Below are 19,961 nucleotides of genomic sequence, written 5' to 3' on the forward strand. Positions count from 1 at the left end.
ATAGAAACTGATTGTGCATGGTGAAACATTACAAATATATTTACATCATCAATGCACTAAAAATATTATGTGCAATAATACAAATTGGGAGCAGCTAGGAGAGGTCATATGGGTGTCTGATGGAAGAACAATGGACAATTTAAATACAACTGACCTATGGAAAATGACTGCATCCCACAAGCCGTGGTTATATAATCTGGGGTGGAGCTGTCAAATGTAATGACAGGTACTTTGTTTTAACTGACAAAGAGGCTGAAAGAGTTGGATGAGGAGAAGGAAGTAAGAAACAGTCAAACAGGTGGAGTGTGTGTTTTGATATGTGACAGGTATAGTCAAGGAGATCCGTCGTATAGATGTGTGCAATGAAGTAAAAAAGCAGAGTGATATACAAAAGGAACCAGATGAAATTCACAGGAATTAATTTCGCAAGTTTGAGGGAGGGGTAATGGGAGTGGCGGAGGCTGATAACAGACCTGCAGTTCCAGAGCAGAGGGGTTATCACATACAGTGACGCAGCACATGACATCACAAGTCAAGACCTCAACTCACTTTCACTTGCAGTGGACACAGATACCCAAAAACACTCACAAAAACATTTATATATACACAAATCTATGATAAACAGCAGCAGCAACAACAACAACATTGATAATAATAATAACAACAACAATTACTACAATAATTATGATTATATTGTTCGATTATTATTAATAATATAACTAACAGCTAGATATTTACAGTTCTGGTCTCTATTCTGGGGCCAGTTGCATAAAAGGTTTAGACTGGTTAGTCATCAAATTTTTTTCTTTAAGACTATTAAATTTTTTTAAATTCAGTTACATAAAAGCATAGATTAGTTTAAGTTCATTCCAAGAATAAGACTGATTACTTATTGGCTAACTGCTTATTGATCGAACTCGTACTTAAGATACCGTTTTAACATTAAGGCCAAGTTTATGCAGCTGGTGCTTGGGTCTCACTCCACTCCATTTTTTTAAATTCTGGTCTGATTGCTTAGAAAAATAACAGCATACAAACCACACAATTTAATGTCTGAATCATATCTGTAATATAAACGGTAAAAAAAAGTATAGTCAAACAACCCCCTAATCAAAGTATAAGCCACAGCAATATGACAGTCATGCTCGAATAGAGCAAAATTCTATTTAAAAGAAAAAAACAAATCCATCACGCTCTACTGTACATCCTACAGAACATTTACAATCCTATAAGAACAATCAAGAATAAAAGTAAACTACCATGTCAATGTACAGTGACTTGAAGAGTAAATATAATTTCTCTCATGCACTTCCTCAAGCACACCTTTGTCAAACTTAGGTAGTTTAAACATGAACCACACTGACCTCATCATGAATGGTGAACAGAGAGGGTGTGCTACAGTCAATGCAGGTAGAGAGCAGTGGAATTTGCATCATGCATTAACAGGTACGTGAGTAACCCCTGCAGGAATGCTAACAGTATGATCTGACAGTAGAACCAAGCCTAATGCACACACGCATTAGTGAGTATCAGTATGTGCAACTGTGAGAACACAGTGAGAACAATGTACACTGGTATGACAAGAATGTGACTCTTTGATTACTGTCCAAGTCATAAATCTAAGACATGTTACGGCATGCTTCTTGGCAGTAAGATTATGGTGCAAAAAACAGCACACATCCTACAGTGCTTTATGTGCTATAGGGTATGTGCAATAAAGTACAGGCACAGGCAGTCCATGTGATATGTGGATCCAGGAGGGGCAGATATGGAGGTGTGGCTTAACCTTTTGAGCTGACATCTTTCATGCTGGAGTGAGTAAGCAAAAGATCTCGGTCTCATGCATATGCTTTAATGAACTAGTCATCAGATGAAACGTCACTGAGCTTTGTCTAAATATCCAAGAGTAAGTAATGGTGATGCTTGCCTTGAGCCCAAAGTGTATTTTGGCCATCTCTCCTCGTGATGCAATTTTCATCACCAGAACTGTCTGCGGATGTCCACACACATCGTCTGGGTGCAGCCCAATTTTTGTGACCGTGCGGACGCAGTTGTTGTGACATTGAGAGACAGCGAATCAAGCAGACTGTATGGTACTGTGCATGCGTCAAGCTCGTCTGTCCGGGCACATCCGTGGTTGAGTATACTTTGAAAGCTGTGTGGATGTGGCTGTGCACGAGATGGAACGAAACGCAGAAAGTGAAGTATAACCGGGCCTTTAGAAAACACCACTAATAAACTAGACGTGGTATTATAAAGCATCAAGCAATTAAAAGTATCTCTTTCATGTTCAATCTAAGTCCATAATCACATTCATTTTGTGATAACTGGCAAACAACAGACAACTACAATTTGTCAGTTTCTTAAGTTTCTATTTTACTAGGCAGCAGGGATATTTCGTATGCTTACTATCAAAATGAAACCTGTATGTGTTCAGATTTTCCTAATGCTTAACTTAAAAAGAAAGTTTAATAAACTCTTACACTTTAAAACGTTTATAACAAGATCATAAAAGAAGTGGTTTAATCCAAGATTTCTGAAGAGATATGACTGTATTATATGATGAACTATTTAAATTTCAGCTTTTACTATATATAAACATCGATCAGTACACATACATGGAGCATACCGAATATGGTTAATGGAGGCTCAAACATTCTTTCTTGATGTGTGATTCATACGGATAAGGATTCGATTCCTTTTACAATCTTTTTATGAACATTTTGAAGCAATAAAGTTTGAGATGTTTAGACTTTCACTGGAGTAACAAATCTCTCAGGTTATCTTTGTTTCTTGAAAATGAACAAAAGTCTCATGGGTTTGGAATGACATGAGGATGAGTAACCGATGACAAAATTATCATTTTTGGGTGAACTAACCCTTTAACACAATGTAGGGGTTTAATAATCCCAAGCCCACCAAGCCAGGTACAGCACATGCCCTGACATGTCCCTAAAAACACAGTGTAATATGCCTGACCATTATGACAGCATTTATGACAAATTTTTTAAACAGTTCATTAACCAACCAGACTCTTTGTATATCTTGCAAAAACACCTTAAAAGATCCACTCCCAAACTCACATTGATCCACTAGGTGTGACTGAGTAAGAAAGTATTTGTACACAAACACAATCTGTCAAGAAAACCTGATTTTTACTGGCTCCAAACAGCGCTGAGGTTGTGTGAACACTCCCAAGAGATACCGGCTGCTAGGCAGCGGTGACTGCCAGGCGTGTTCCATAGCCCTATCTGAACAAAGAGCATATACAAACCAGGCCCTACAGGAGAGAGTGAAACCAGGTGCAAGGTGCCTGCGTTCTGTTAGTTAGCATAGGCTAATACCCAAATAGAGGCCAAGAAAGGGGCCGATTCTGTTCCTGAAAGGAACACTGTGAAGGAGAGGTACTAGAGGGGTATTAAAGCTGGCACCAATGATTAGACCGCAAAAACACGAAGTCATCCTCACCGCTATGTTGCTACAGTTACAATACAGCTACTGAGCTACTCTGCTGACATCAGTGTATTACATCAAGTCCAACCCCATCCTGTTAGAAGAGCAATTTGTTCATGAAAGAGAGAGTGTGTGTGTTTGGGAGATTAGGAGTGTGTCGTACAAAGAGTTCTGTTTGGTTCAGTCAAGTCAGAGAGCTGGGTTTCTCCACTGTTACACCATCCTGACCTCTTAACCCTTGCCGTGGCGTTTGTGAAGACAGACACTTGTTTTCTGGAACAGCTTGTTCTGTTTTCAGCAAGATGATTGATGATGCACACACTTATTAACACATTTCATTCAAAACACAGCGTGGCCACTTCTGTACTGATTAGAAAACACTGGTGTGTCTGTACAGAAGTTAGTGAAGGATGGGTGGCCTTTCTTATCAATACTTCTGTTTCAGCATTTTCTCATTTGGTTGACCAATGAGAATCCTCTAAGAAACAACGAGAATAACTAGATACATATCTTACAAAAAAAACACTAACTTTTTTTAATTGAAAACCTCTACATTAAGCATGACAATTTCTATAAATCCCACTCCTTGGCTGCAAATGAAATCACATACTCTAATTAGGTATTCAATCTGGACGTAATACATTTGTGATGTTATCATTATAATGTGACCTACAGATGTCAGTTATGTTGCTTCACTGCCATTCACAACTCCTCTCCCATGGCCTCATTGAAATAGATAAAATATAGATAAAACGATACCCATCCCTACTGATGTCCAAAGCATAAACAATGCAGGTCGAGTTATCAGTTTAATCCTTAGGCTTATGTTTTTTTTTTTCAAATCCGTTACCATAAGCAATCGTAATAACGATTCCTAGGAAGTACCACTGAAAGAGCTCATCCTGGATCTCTACAGCCTGAGGCTGGCAACCAAAAAAAGCAGCCACGTTCAGATGAGACAACAACCTGGAATGTTAAAGAGGTTTCCTTGCACAAAGCTCTGAGATACCGTCTGGCGTCTTTAAAATGCATGAGTGGTGAGACAAAAGGAAACCAGTGTGACTTTTCTGCCATGAAGCCCACACACCAGCACTGAGCAGAACAATTACAGAGAGGCCGGAATGGCAGGATTTCCTCGCGATCGCTGAGGAATGCTGGAGACCCTCATTCCTGTATAGAAATCAGCTGATACGAAACGTGGTTTGAGGAAGGAACTGTGTGGTATCAAGAAAAGGCCTTGCTGTTTCTCACTCAATCTCTGCTGAGTCATTCAGACTTCAAGCTGAAACCAGAAATTTCCAGCCCATGATTGAAGGGATGGTCGAGAGAGTGAGAAAGTGAGAAAAGAAGTAAAAAGAGGACTGAAGCAAAACAAACCCAGTTAAACCATCACAAGGCAGGATACGTGACAGCCATGGCCATTTGAGAATTACACAAATGTTGCAAAACAAACAGGATGTCAATTTTTACAGAAGGTGAAATTGCATTGCAACATTTTTAGGGTAAAACATCAAGAAGGTCAAAGACTGTGTTAGCCACTACTTGATCTCTGATTGAACTGATGGTCATCTCTTCAGTTCGGGTCGACAATGTGATCTCACTTACTCTAAGAGGGTGATGCTGTGAAGAGACACATGCTTCACGGCAAATGGAATTTCTGATGTCAGCTTGGCATTTACCATTTTAGATGTCAATGACATCAGCATGCACCTACAGTCCATCTAGACAGTCTCTCACTTTTTATAGAGAGCAAGTATCTGTCTGGTTTCTCTGTCATTATCTTAATGTATCTGGTGGATACAATAAGGTAATGATTTTTGTGTTATGGCTGATATTAAAATTCTGTATTATTTTGTCTGAAGAAATGAAAAATTAATCACCATAATCTAAAATCTCAGTTTTAAATGTAAATTTAGGAATCATATTATAATGTACAGTTTGAAAATTTTCCTAAAGGTTACATTAAACAGTGTTATTAAATAATCATCCAGTACATAAATGTTTTAATGAACTGGATGATAGCAAAAGTAATCTAAATGTAAAAATTGTGAAAATAAAGCAAAATAAAATATATAATATTGACCAATGAATGAATTATTAAAAAAAAAAAAATCTTTAATATCAGATTTTATAATATAAAACACCTAAAACAGACAACAACGAAAAGGTTCTCTAACTGTTCAACATTTGTTCAGTAATCCAAATACAGGAAGCAGCACCCTTGATGAAAACCAAACAACAGTTTCCCAAACACCGAAAGTACAGTCACCTTAAAACCACAGCAACACTGGCTTGGATAGATGTTGCCGTACAACTCCAGCAGCTCTGTTGCTTCAATCACACTAACCACAGTTCTCAGTTTATTAACTAATGTCCTACATCCAATGTTCCCAATTACATCAGTCTTTGCCCTGAAACATTATAAGTGTTTCATTATGTAATTGTTTGGTGAGAGGTGAGGACACCTGAAACAAAACACTGGTCTGAAGCCCCACACCTCAAATTCAGCTGACAACAAAACAGTCTCCACTAAACCCTCGGCCAAAATTTAGACCACAGAACATCCAATTAGATCACAACATGTAAAGTAATCCGAGCAGCACACCTCCCTGTTTTATTTTAGGTTATAAATCTGGAGGATCTGTCTGTGGGAGGTGTCCTTTGCGCTTGCCTGGCAATGTGGCCATGTTTGCGCATACCGTAAATGAATTAAAGAGAAGATTAATGAGTCAGGAGAGTGGGGCTCAGACTCCAATCTGTTCTGCATCTCACCGGGGAGACATCACCAACATCAGCTCTCATTGTCAGCCAAATCCCAATGAGCTGTGACACACACAGTCTGCATACATTCATATACATACAGACCAAAACATTCATGCATGCGCTTGGACACACATACAGCCAAATTTACCAGCCTCTGGCCTAAACCTGTTCTTACAGGCAGACATAGCCTCTGGGGATATTTGTCAAGAAACAGACTGTAGGACTTATGCATATTGGATGATGTTGAAACCGAGCATGCATGCAAGTACAAGAATGGTGTTGTGCATATAGTCATGCTTTTCATATCACAAATGCTGCACAATCTCCTCAAAAATGCAATGAACTATATGTTGGTCAATCCCATTTGTTGGAAGATTTCCCTAAAAAAAGTAGACACTGTGGTAGCCTTACCAACTCAAAATAACTAATGTTCAACCAATCTGTCAACCACCGGCAGTAAAGGAGAGTTCATGAATACTGTTTGAAACATTTTTGAAATTCCATTTGATGACGTTAGTGGAGCAGACATTTCTGAGGAGGAGAACAAGGTGGACCCCAGAAAGAGACTCCTAACAATATGTAATCGGTGCTGACACGAGTCAGAATGCGCACAGGCTAATTTTCAGCTACACGCAAAAAAAGTGAAAAATGTAAATTTTTGTCAAGTTTGAGGTTTTCACAAAAATTTGTTCATTAAGCCCTCGTCTAGCGATCCCAATTCTCTCAATAGTAATTAAACATCTAAAAGTATCTTTATTTGTGCGTTTTCTGAGAGGAGTACCTTTTTTTCTTCACTCATTTCTTGCACTGACTGTCATCCGAAGTGTGCGTGTAATCCCAATAAATATACACAGAATTACATTATTTAAAGGGATACTCCACCCCAAAATGAAAATTTTGTCATTAATCACTTATCCCCATGTCGTTCCAAACCCGTAAAAGCTTTGTTCGTCTTCAGAACACAATTTAAGATATTTTGGAGAATACTTTTTGTAAGAGAAGAAAACAAAAATAACGACTTTATTCAACAATTCCTTTGTCAACAGTCTCCTCTGGGTCTCTGCTGCGTATGCTCTTCTGTATCATCCACGCCACAAGGATGCGCTGTTTCTACGTGCATTTAGCTTTGATTTGAAAGAAAACTTCATAACGTTATGGTTGAACCACTGATGGCAGATGGACTATTCTGATGATGTCTTTCATACTTTTCTGGACCTTGACAGTGTAACTTACTTGGCAGTCTATGGAACAGTCACAGGCCACCTGGTTTGCATCCAAAATATCTTAAATTGTGTTCCGAAGATGAACGAAGCTTTTACAGGTGTGAAAAGACATGGGGGTAAGTGATTAATGACAAAATTTTTCATTTTGGGGTGGAGTATCCCTTTAAGTATTCACGCATGATCTGTTATGTCTTAAGTGAATGTTTGGGGAACTGTTGGGGAAAACATCTGATGTGTAAAATTATATTAGATCCATGCATTACAATAGGTCTTAATATAGGCTGCCTCATTAATGTTAATCTAACAATAAAAGAAAAGAGTGAATCACTTACTGTTCTTGATTGAACTGCTTTTGTAGTTCCAGTAATCAGTTTATTTGTAATGAACACACTAAAGGGATTTTTACATTTGATTATTTGTTTTTCTTACTTGCTTACTTGAATGTTTTTTTTTTATTATTCTTTGTTTTTTTTCCTCTCTTGTATTTGTTCTACTGTATTTTTTTTTGCACCTATACTTATTTATAATAACTAAGATAAAAAATAGCTATATTGTGACTATTAATATAGTAATTATTATTAAGAAAAGAAGTGGAGTAAAAGATCCAGCGTTGCAGGTGATTTTGCTTTGGAACCTTCAGAAAACTTTAACTTGATTTTTCTCAAAATAGATTTTGCAGACTTCAAACAGGAATAGCTCAGTCATTTTATGAAAATAACTTATTGTTGAAAAATTGCTCATTGTGACTCATTTTGCCAGCACAGGTCGCATATATGACTGATGACAATCAGAGAGGATATCAACACACTTGATCAGTAACTTCAAATCCATGCGACTCCATCGTCATGGCCTTTATTCACGGCTGATTCTAATCCTACTGATGGGGCCTCTGATTTTTTTCTCCATAATCTGATTTTAACTAGAAGCTATACGGGAATGAGAGAAAGCTGGATAGAAAGAGAGGGGATTTACTGAAAACAGGGAAAGGGATGGACATAATATAAAACATACAGGATGAATAATGAGTGAGAAAGAGAGAGAGAGAGGGGAAATTGCTCATGACCTGATTTTCCAGCATAAGCCAGTTCAGTCGAAGCAGAGCAACAGTCATGTTATGTCCAGAGCGGCACAGGCTAGAATATGATCTCGATCTGATTCCTAATATGGTCTCAGCCAGGCATCACTCAGACTGAGCTTCTCCCAGTCCTACCTGAGACTGTCATCTCTGGAAAAACTGTGCTGAGCTCAGGTCTCCGATGACTCCATCTCTTCATGTCTTCAATTCAAAAGTATTAACACATTTATAAAAACTCAAACACAAGCACACTAAGATGATTTTAAAAAAATCCCCCTGTGCTCTGCATAGCTAGAGGCTGATGTTCAATGCAACATATTAGGAGCAAAAGTGAAGCGCAGATGACCCTTTATAAAAACAAAGCACATTTGTTTTCACACACAAGTCATAATTCTGTGAGATGGACAAGAAGCTTAATTTGTCCACTGCTCTGTGGAACGGCAATAGAGCCGCTAAATGGTTAGCGGGTCCTTTCAGTGGGCCGTTATTTGTGTTATTAGAGGCTAATTGCAGTGCGGTTCGATGATGCTGGCTAATCCTGGCTAAAGTGCATTAGAAGAACCGGGCTTAAAGGTGCAGGTCGCTCTTCCACACCATTGACCAACACACAGAGAAGTGTGTGTGGAAATGTTTAATTAGCTAAGAGCAGCTTCAGCTAAGAAGCTACATCCACTCGAGTTGAACATCACACATATATACAAAAATACTGGCATCATCGCAAGATCACAACAGAATAATGTGTGTGGGAATACACTAGGTGAATTCACAAACCCTTAGGTGAGAGAAACTAGTGACATCACTGCTAACAGACACAAATTTGCTTTAGTTGTGCACATGTATGCATTTAAAGAGACGCTTCACTTAAAAAGTAAAATCCTGTAATTTGAATGTTGATGCTGCTCTTGATTGGTGGTTATAATGTCAAAATTCTTTTGTTTCATTGAAGAAAGTCACATGGTTTTAGAGCAAGTAAAAGACAACATTTGTATTTTTGGGTGAACAAACTATATAAAAGCTGTAAAAAAATTCTACATTTTCAGCCTCTACCGTTAACTACATGGACCAAAACAATTCTTCCCTCTTTCATGTTTGGGATGCTCCATCTCCACCCCCAAGCCCCCGTGACCCTGGCAGAATGGATCAGCCCAACCTTCCTTGAAGGTGAGGCCAGAACCCTGTCTCCCCCCTGCCTGTGACATAAGAGGAGTGCACTACCATAGTGTCAGTCCTTTTCTCCATCTCTCTTCCCCCAATTTCTCTCTCACTCGTTGGTGACAAGGCTGCTGGAATAAGACTGAATCACACCATCTGTTTACTGCCATTTTCACTCAGTCAGCCACACACATAAAGGCATGTACATGATAAGGTCCAAAAATGAAGTTTGTGAAATATAAAAAGATAATTCAAATTTTGGTGATGAACTCAGTCAAAAAGTCTGGTGTGAACTACAACCTTGAGAATAGCAATATGCAATGCCACTGGCAACAGCAACAAATAAACATTAGCTTAAGCACGAACTGACGATGAGGTCTGTTTCAGTGTCTATGGAGGATAACATCTGGATCAGCATTTCCACTGCTACTGTCACTGTGTGTTTACAGCCAAGCTCCTCACCTGGACGCTGCAGGCGTGCACCCGCAACTCCTTTGTTTAAGGTAATCACATGCTCAGCATGTGCTATACCTTGAAATAATTGCGCAAATGAGAGGCATGTGCCTGTAAACACATATGAAATGGAACAATAATGCACATATTGCATTTAAAATGCGACGTGCAATCCAAACCTAGACACAATTGACCAGGAGCACAAAAGCAGACGTATAGTCTGTCATGCGACACACAGGCGCAGAGTGGGCGGTGCTGATGTATCAAAGCTAGACGAATTACTGCGGGAGGAGGGCCGCAAACACGCATGGTCATCATGCCTGCCAAATCAATAGAGATGACCAGTAAGGTGGAGGGATGAGGGATGATGGATGGACGGATGAATGCAGAACGAACGAGACAGAATGAAGGAGTGAACAGGGACACTAACTGCGGTGACGCGGGCATGTTGTTGCATGTCTGATCTGCAACACGTCCGCCCACGTGAGACCGAGGGAAAGGCGGGGGTGACAGACCGAAAGAAAGAAACAGAGAATATAAAGAAAGGAAGGAAGGAAGGAAGGACACGAGATGGAGGCAGGAGAAAAAGTAAAAGTGATGGAGGATGGGGAGTAGGGGGTGGTCCCGTGGGTGTTCCTCGTGCAAACATGATAGACAATTTGATGAGTGAGTGTGTGTGTGTGTATACGGTATGTGTGTGTTTGTATTTGCATGCTTATATGTTTGATGAAACTCTCGGTAACAGCCATACGTCACACAAAGACCTCTGTTGTGGTGACAGTGATTAAAACGTGCTAAAGGCAGGCCTTTGTTTATCAGCATGCATGAGCACATCACTACTAGGGGTGTGTGTGTGTAAGTATGTAATTAATCATAATCACTGTTCTAAATACAATCATATAGATAGGAAAAGAACCACAGGGAAGGAACCTCAACGGACACTAATGAGGGTTTCAAAGGGACTACTACAATACAGACACTAAAAGAGGAATAATTAACAAAGCAGGTGTAATAAGAGTGAAAAAGTATGCACTATTGTTATTTTGGCCTCCAACTCTCATCAACTGCAAATAATTTATCCTGTACTAGCCTATATGAACAAAGGCAGTTACCCTCAGCACATTCACATATAATTCAAGCCTAATTGGTAATACCCCCACCCCCTCAGGCACGGGACTCCTGTAGTGGAGACTCATTCACGTCAGTCATTCCTTTTCTCAGTCTCTCTATCGAGTGGGAAAACATTTTTTTCAAAAATACTAGAACTGATTGACTTATCCATGCGTTCTTCTGTAGATGCAAAAAGTGAATTAATGATTAATGATTTTTAATAGTTTTAACTATAGATAACAATTAACAATACTGCTCTAATGAGTTGGTTCCTTTTAGTGAATCAAACAAATACAGCTTTTAACTAAATGTGAGAATTCAATCAAGTGTTGTTACCAACTGGTTATACGCATTCAACAAGACACACATGATGTGTTTGATAAGTAGTACAAGGAAACGTAATAGGAACTGAAATAATTCAATTTTTACCAATTCTCATCCGTGTGTCTTCATGTCTTTATCGGTCACCTTTTATCCTTTTATCTCAATTCCAAATTTCTGTCCAACTAATATTTTCTGCCACTCACAAAATCATCATGGTGATCATGCACAAGGAAAAAGACCTGATGTGACCGCACCTCTGGGCATTATTACTGTATCACAGCAGATCTCCCCAGAGCAGGAGAGAGAATAACAGCCTTATATTCAGGTACTGCAATACACCTGCATCATACAGCTGCCAACAACTGCGTAACTCGGCGCAGGCAGAGAGAACGATACAAAAAGGTGGTTGAAACTGCCTGTGTGGGAGGGGAAAAACAAGCATGCACAAAATAATCCTGAATAAGCGAGAAGTGTGTGAGTGAGAGTGAAACTTGAAATGGTCATTCCCAGCTTCTTTCCACAGCAAGGGGATGTCCCATTGCATAGAAAAACACTGCCGGCACTCTTTGGTTTGTGTCAGCTGCTTTTAAACCTCACTACAATGCAAAAATTGAGATTAATAAATATCATGAGAACCCACCCCCTCCATCAAAATGCGTCGATGTGTGGAAAATGCTCACTAGAGAGAGTTCAACCGTGAAATCGAGCATGCATGTGTGCTTATGCGTGCCTCCCGCCGCCACAGCGCACAGATGAACTACACTAGCTTGATTGAGACAGAGCATCCTAAAGACAACTGCTGCTTAAATTCAGACTGAAATTGATGCCGAATGCGATGGAGATGAAGAAGGTTGAGTGGGAGTCTGCACAAAAGGTGGCCTACATTCATATTACACATGCACATCTGCCTTTTGTATGTCAGACACGCAGACCTCATTTTCCTTCCCCATTGAGGAAGTGACATGAAGAACACACTCCTACAATTTCTGCTCAAGATGAACCAAAACTGCAGCTGTTTGCCACAGGATGTGAAACCTCAAGAATTCATTCATTAGCCTATTGTAGTGCCATTCAACTCTTCAAACACAGCATAATTAGGGCTGGCCGATATGACGATATATATCGGATGGACGAATTTAAGACAAACAAAAAACAAAACAAAATACATTGTTTACGGCAATACTTTTTCATTATTTGAATTTCGCCAGTATTACATGCATTACACGGGGATGCAGGCAGAAACGTGAATAACAGCATGAATGCTCACGTCACATTGCTGTACGCATTGTCACGAAAATGAGACCCCAAAAGGGTCTCGCACTATTTTGAAAGCTCCGCCCCCCACATACGTACGCAACCCAGGCAACGATTATGGCAGAATCTGCTGTATTATTATCTGTTGTATTAAACATTATCTCACTTTTCAGACACACTTTGAGAGCTGACGCTTGAAACAGACAGTGGAGGAGGTTTACATGCTCCAGACTTATAGGGTGCATAAACAAACAAAACCCAACAAAAACTAGTTCTTTTAAAAAAACCAAAACAAATAAACAAACAAGCGAACATGACACACGAGCATATTCAAGCAAAAGCCAGCATATATTAGTTCTTTGAAACAAAGCAAAACCAATGTTACTCAACTATCGAAAAGAAACAAAGCAACCTCGGCGTCCGATCGCAGGCCTTTCCTCTCCTTGAGTTTTCTCCAGCACTGGAAAGCTGATCCGATATTTACACGGGTCCTTCTTTCCTTATCGTAAGCCTTCTTTTGTTCCACAGACATTTTCCTCTTTTGTTTTTTATCCACCATCTCTATCTTTCTGTCGTCACTCAGCTCAGATAATGTCTGTCCCGTGCACTCACTGAGCTCTCTCTCCTCCACCTCACTACTGATTGGCTACAAGTTTGTTTTGGTATTTGGGCCAACTCGGTTTTCTAAAGCGTTTTTGAAAAAAATACATTCCCCACCTTTAAAATACAAAATGCATAAATTTCATAGGTTAATTTTCTGAAACAGATTGTAGCCGAATGTTAATCTCTTTAACAAAATTAATGACAAAAATGATTAACAAAAGAGTTTTTTTTATTTAAAAAAAAAAAAAGGTAAAAAAAAAAAAAAAAAAAAAAAAAAAAAAAAAACTTTATTTTAGTTAAAGCAAACTATTTATGAATATATGCAAGATTAATGCATTAGCAATTAGTTAATTAGGTAATTAGTTTTTAAAGTACAGAAAGTCAGTTTAGAATATACGTGTTTATCCAAATCTTTTTTATTGCACATTTAACATTTAAAGATTGTTTGTTGTGGATGTTGTGTTCTCATTCATAAGATCACATGCTGAGAGATTCAAGATAAAATGACTTGACTTTTGTGTTGGCTTTTACTTTCTACACAATTCCGGATTCTTTGTGCAATCAAGACATCACAACATAGCAAAAAGGAACGTCAAGGGAAGGAAAAACAAAACAAAACAAGATTTTTTAAACGACACATTGACAAATGAAAATGAGCATCTAAACTACAAAAAAAAAAAAACAACATTAACAAAACCAGTCTGCCATAAATGCAATAAACCAGCCTTGTTAAAAATGACCTTTACAATCCACTTCCATATCTCACCCCCACTACCCACCCAATCAGATCGCAGCCCTGATCACAAAGAGAAAAAGCTGAATTGGCCAGGACCCCTCCATTACCTGCCACTCGTACAACCTACATAAAGAAGAGAACCAGCACAAAGGGTTTTCACATGACTTTACTCATGCCGCCTTTCATCACTGGACAGCTGACCGAGGGGAAATAACACAGAGAAAAAAAGTGAAAACAAAAAGAGAAAGATGAAAGGAAAACAATGAACTGTCATTGCATTCCCCTCCATTCTCAACCATATGTGCTTGTCTCCCACATGCTAATGATTCTGCTCCATTCTTCGATTGGGAATTAAGACTATGGAAATCAATAATCAGCTAACCAGTGGCTGTGGCTCTGCTATCTTATCTCCCATTCCTTTCCCCTCCACAGAGTTACAGCATCCCCACCCAGGCCCAAGAGAGGGTAGGCGCTAAAAACAGCCCCCATCTGGACCCAAGGGAGCCAGCAGGTTTGGCCATGCAAAACACACTCTTTCATCAATAACATCCATTTTCCCTGGACTATTACAGTATTATAAAAGCTTAACAAAATATATGAATCTCAAATGGCAACAACAAAAAAAAAAAAATTAAAATCTTAACGGAATAGATCACCCCAAAATTAAAATCTGTCATTTTCTAACCCCATGTTGTTCCAAACTGATAGGACTTCATCTTCACACCAGGAAAGTCCACTAGTTCAGTTGCTTTGGTCTGGACCAAATATAATGTTGATTTTTTTTGTTTGGTGCGGTTCGCATTCACACTGCACTTTTTGCAAGTGAACTAGAAATTGTAAACAAAACTGCATGTGTGCTAATGTCATCCATTTATTGGACAGAAATTCTCCAACAGGGAAAACAGGAAGTGAGAAAACAGGCTAATCATGGAGATCTTTTGTAGTGCAATTTTTATTATTTTACGAATTGGTGTTATCAGATACTAATGCGCTAAAAAGAAACTTATGACCATCATATGAGACAATGTCATATGATCTTGTATTTACGACTTGTCGAAAATAAAATCTATAGATACAAAATTTTTAAAGCATATCAGTTTAGTTAGTTTAAACATTTAACCTAGATAAATGTGCGCTATTAGGCGTCGGCATTGGGACAGTCGTGGCCTAATGGATAGAGAGTTGGACTTGTAACCCGAAGCCGAATGTCGTGGTTTCGAGTCTCAGATCTGGCAGAAATTGTCGGTGGGGGGAGTGAATGACCAGCATGCTTTCTACACCTTCAATACCACGACTGAGGTGAGACCCTTGAGCAAGGCACTGAAACCCCAACTGCTCCCCGGATGCCGCAGCAATATGGCTGCCCACTGCTCCGGGTGTGTGTTCACTACTGTGTGTGTGTGCACTTGGATGGGTTAAATGCAGAGCACAAATTCCGAGTACGGAACACCATACTTGGCCACATGTCACTTCACTTTCACTTTTCACTTTCATATTGAATCATTTGTGGAGAGTCAGGATCATCAATTTCATCTTTGTGACACTGATTCACAAAACACTAGTTTATTAATAAATGATTCAAATATCTCCTTACTATTTCCCCCCAACATATACATGGTAACTTTTGCAGCAGATTTAGCCTATTTAGCATGCTCATGTCACGTTGGTGTGCACCATGGTCACAAATATTCATCATTTGCATGCATTTTTAAGGATTGTGGTTTAAAAACAGCAAGCTGTCTTTTAAAAAAAACAGCACTACATGTGCAAGCTGTCTGTTTCTGAGTGTGATTTCTGCAATTGGGTCAGATCGAGGTCGGGTCATATTCACACCATATTCACACCGAACCATACCAGAGTTTGTTTGAAATCGGACAGAGACCACCTCTTCAGCTGGGTCTTGGTACTATAGTTTGGTCCGCACCAGTGTGCGATTGCTGTACTCACACCTGCGCAAAAGATCCGCAAAAAGAGGGGAAACGAACTTGAGTTTGATTCAATCGAACCAAACAAGACTAAAATTAAGATATTTTTAATGAACCTGAGAGTTTTCAGTCCTTCCATTAAAAGTACAGGCAACTAAACCTTAGAAGATCCTTGATCTTCTTGATTCATGTGGATTCAGTTTACAACAGATTTATGACCTTTTTGGATGTTGTAGGTTTTGGTTACCTGGACTTTCACTGGAGGAACAGAAACCTCTCATATTTCATTAAATATATCTTAATTCGTTTTTTCGAAGATTAACCAGTCTTACAAGTTTTGAAATGATGACAGAATTTTCATTTTTGGGAAACTATTCCTTTGTCGAGGCCTAAAAGAGACTCTTTTTACATCAAGGTTGGCCAAGAGTGATTTAAATCCAATGAACAGATATCTTCTGATCAAACAGGAAAATTTGAGATGGAAATAATATGACACCATAAACCTAAACAGATTACATATATAGAGGCTGCTTGCGATCAAACTGAAGAAAGCTAACAGGGTAGGAGAAAAATACAAGTAATTTTCCACTCACCCATCCTCCTTGGCTCTGGATCCAGGGCTGAATTTTGTTGTCTAGGTAGACGATCATCCATTCCGCGATGCTTCCCACTAGTGGGCTCATCTCTTTCTCCACGCACTCAACACACAGAGCCCCTCCAAAGGCAAACAGTCCCACGATGCGGCCCCAGTTGACACCGTCGCGGAACACCTCATCCATTACGCTCTCAAAGCTCTGGTACGCCGTGGCAGGCGTGATGTGGAGCTGCAAGGACAGGTCGTTGAATGCTTGGGAATAACGCAGCTCAAACTCGTTGGCAGAATCACGAAGTGCCTCCTTTACAGCGTCCAGACCCCCAGTCCCGTTCGTCTGACGCTGGGGGGTTGAAGCGGGGGACCTTGGTGGGGTCCCAGTGGAACCAGTACTTGTTCCGTTCAGGGATCCATTAACGAGGGTCGTCGTTCCTGCTGCCTCCTCATCATCATTCCCTTCCGCCGCATCAGTCCGATTTGTGTCTTCTGTAAATTCAATGTGGTTGTAGGGGTAGTTCCTCTGCGAGAGTTTGTATTTAATAAAAAACACCACCAGTTCTCGGTTATAGTAAGACATAATTCACGTTGTTGCTTGTCGTTCTCCGATGTCTGAATATCCACTTGCTCGTTCTTAGAACACAGTGCACACCCTTGCGTCCTTCTTAGGCTTCTGCCGACGCTCAGGGATGGTGCAATGGCTCATACCCTGTGGTAAGACAACAGTGCAATGAATTGATCCGTAAATACGCAATCATTTTCACAAACGGAGAGGAGGGGGTCAGGGTGAAACTTTTGGAAGAGGTTAAGAGGCACTGAAGATAAACAGTTTTTTTTTCACCCTCTAAAGCCCTCTTACTTAATGTAGAGGCTTGATCAAAGGAACAGATGGTAGCCTCTCATCACCTGCCTCCAAATGAAAAACATGGACAATATTCCCTTCTCCCCCTGTCCAAGACATGGCTAAATGTACACAGACCTTGACATGAGTGAATTTTAAACAGCATGGGGGAAGAACAGACAGCGTGGCCAGGATTATGATTCCCTCATTTCAACAAATCTATAATGGACCTTAATTGTGGTGCCAGAAGAACCAGTCATGAGTCGCAGACAAAAGATACCCAAGTGCTTCATGGCGGTTTACATAAGAAACGCATTTTAAAATGTTTTGACAACTCATGTATAATTAAAAAACTTAATGTATTTGTATAATCTCAGCTAAACAAACAAAGACTGAAATTAATACATGAATTTAAAATTACATAAATGTATTATTACATTTATTTTTTTGCTGATTTCGTCTTTTTTGACCACATCGCGGGTGTTGCCGCGGTGCATTATCTGATCGCTCCTGGGAAAAGCACGAGAGTTCTCAGGAAACACTGGATCAGCCAAACACGTGCTGACAACGAGGCTCAGAGCACAGCACATGAACATTCCAGAAGCTGCTCTTTTTGTCGTGGGAAAAATATGTAATAAATAAAACAATAATTCACATATTTTGCTACTTAACAAATGACTCATGACCCTCTGTCCGAATATGACGCATATTCTCTAAAATACAAGCCACATTCTTTATTCCACATGTACTGTATATGTAACGTTAAGTCTATTACATGATGTGGTCGCATTTACTGACGTCTCTGGATTGATCAGCAGACTCTTCCAAGAGTGAATTATTTAAGATTCTAATAAGGAAACACGCGGTGTGTTTACAAACACGATGTCAGCTCACAGCACTGCGCACATTCCCACATAGAGCCCCCGCGTGTATGAATAACGTTACCTTACAGACGAACACGAAAGCAGTTCACTGTTTCATGTTAGAATTCTCAAGAAACTTCTTCTTTTTTTCTTAAGAGAAAGTCTACATACAGTAGTGGCTAATATACAGGTATGCATTTTGCAACTTCAACGTCCACATTTTTCTACTTTATCCCACGTTATCGTGCTTAGTGACAACATTTAAGATCGTGACAACACGGAGAGTAAAAGAGCATTCAGCTTACCATAACACAGTCTGCTTAACGTTCTCCTCTCGTAGTTTAAGACAACCAAGCAAACAACTCCAGTGAGTTTATGTGAATGTTAGTTATAGATTAAGCGACAATATCAAATGGAAACTGCGGCAGATCAAAAGTAATACTGTATGAGGTAAAAACGAGCGAGTGCTGGGTATTTCTCTTTAAAGCAGACCTCCCCTCTCCGTGATAGGATATGATCACCTAAATGACGCTCGCGCTGCCTGCCCCAACCATTACGTAATAGAGGCTTCATCCTCGGGCCCATAGCACAGGCCGAGCGGAAACAACCAGTCAGTTCTGTGTTTAATGCAAGACGTATCAAACTGTAAGAGAAGAGACCGCACAGAATCACTGCAGTCCGAGAAAACAGACATATAAGGACCAAATTCGTAATTGTCAGCCAAACATTGCCGCTGATCACAAGCAGAGCGTGAGAGCTCTCCAAATGTCAGCCTGAGGAGAAACACTGGATGTATATTATTTAATAATGTCGTAATCTTTTATCGGTGTGCATACAGCTAGCATACATTATTTAGGCACGTAAGTGAAATTAAACACCCCTTTATGATTTATTTTCGAATGAATGCAATGCATTTCTGCAGGCATTTAAGTCATGAGACACACCACATACTAGTAAGAGAGCAAATTAACAACAGCCCTACATACTTGATGGTTCTTGTTGGCCAAGAATGCGTTTCCTGTTAAATTCAAGCCAACTAACTTTACGTCAATCTTCCCCCTTCGGCTAAGGTTAGTTAGCCGTGTACGTTAGCTAGCGTCATGGAAGATGGACTGGCTGTACAGGGAAACACGAAATCATTTGGAAGCGGCTATAAAGATAAAGCTCACATTTCATACCGCATCGCAGACCTTTGGCACTTACTTTGATATTTGGAAAGGCAAATTCTCCCACATGATCGATGTCGGCGAGTTTCTCGTCGACCAGAGTGCATTCGGTGTAGAGCCGCTGTCAGCCGCGCGTTCAGAGCTCAGAACATTCAGCAGCGCTTAGTTCCGCCCCTTTAAAAGCTGCTCTTTAAACTACGGGCCTATTCATACATTACAGAAGACACATCAGATGTGGACTGAGTCTGCTAGCTTACGGGGTAACTGTTTTAGTCACTCCGGAGTCGTTGATTAAAGTGTATTATCGTTTGAAAAGCAACATTCGATTAACGTTATGTTTTCAAATGTCGAGACGCGCCATTCAGTGTAACTGCTACTAATACTGATGACTACATCATAACGAACTCGCAACTTTTACACATTATGGGGTC

General features: G+C 39.8%; 1 protein-coding gene across 2 annotated transcripts in view; it reads right to left on the bottom strand.

Annotated features, from left to right (window-relative positions):
* The window catches only part of LOC109070376 (bcl-2-like protein 1), a 23,326-nt gene extending 3,502 nt beyond the window's left edge, over positions 1 to 19,824 (bottom strand). Inside the window, exons 1-2 of one of the 2 annotated variants that reach the window (XM_042712973.1) lie at positions 19,568 to 19,824; positions 16,665 to 17,369 (exon numbers count right to left, since the gene is read on the bottom strand). In XM_042712973.1, coding sequence (XP_042568907.1) covers positions 16,665 to 17,240 — 576 coding nt within the window. In that variant the 5' untranslated portion in view covers positions 17,241 to 17,369; positions 19,568 to 19,824. Of the gene's footprint in view, positions 1 to 16,664; positions 17,370 to 18,669; positions 18,915 to 19,567 lie in introns of those variants that run through there. The other variant, XM_042712974.1, reaches the window with a different exon arrangement.
* Positions 19,825 to 19,961: the final 137 nt, after the last annotated feature.

The sequence above is a fragment of the Cyprinus carpio genome, chromosome A23, assembly GCF_018340385.1.
Source record: "Cyprinus carpio isolate SPL01 chromosome A23, ASM1834038v1, whole genome shotgun sequence".
NCBI lineage: Eukaryota > Metazoa > Chordata > Actinopteri > Cypriniformes > Cyprinidae > Cyprinus > Cyprinus carpio.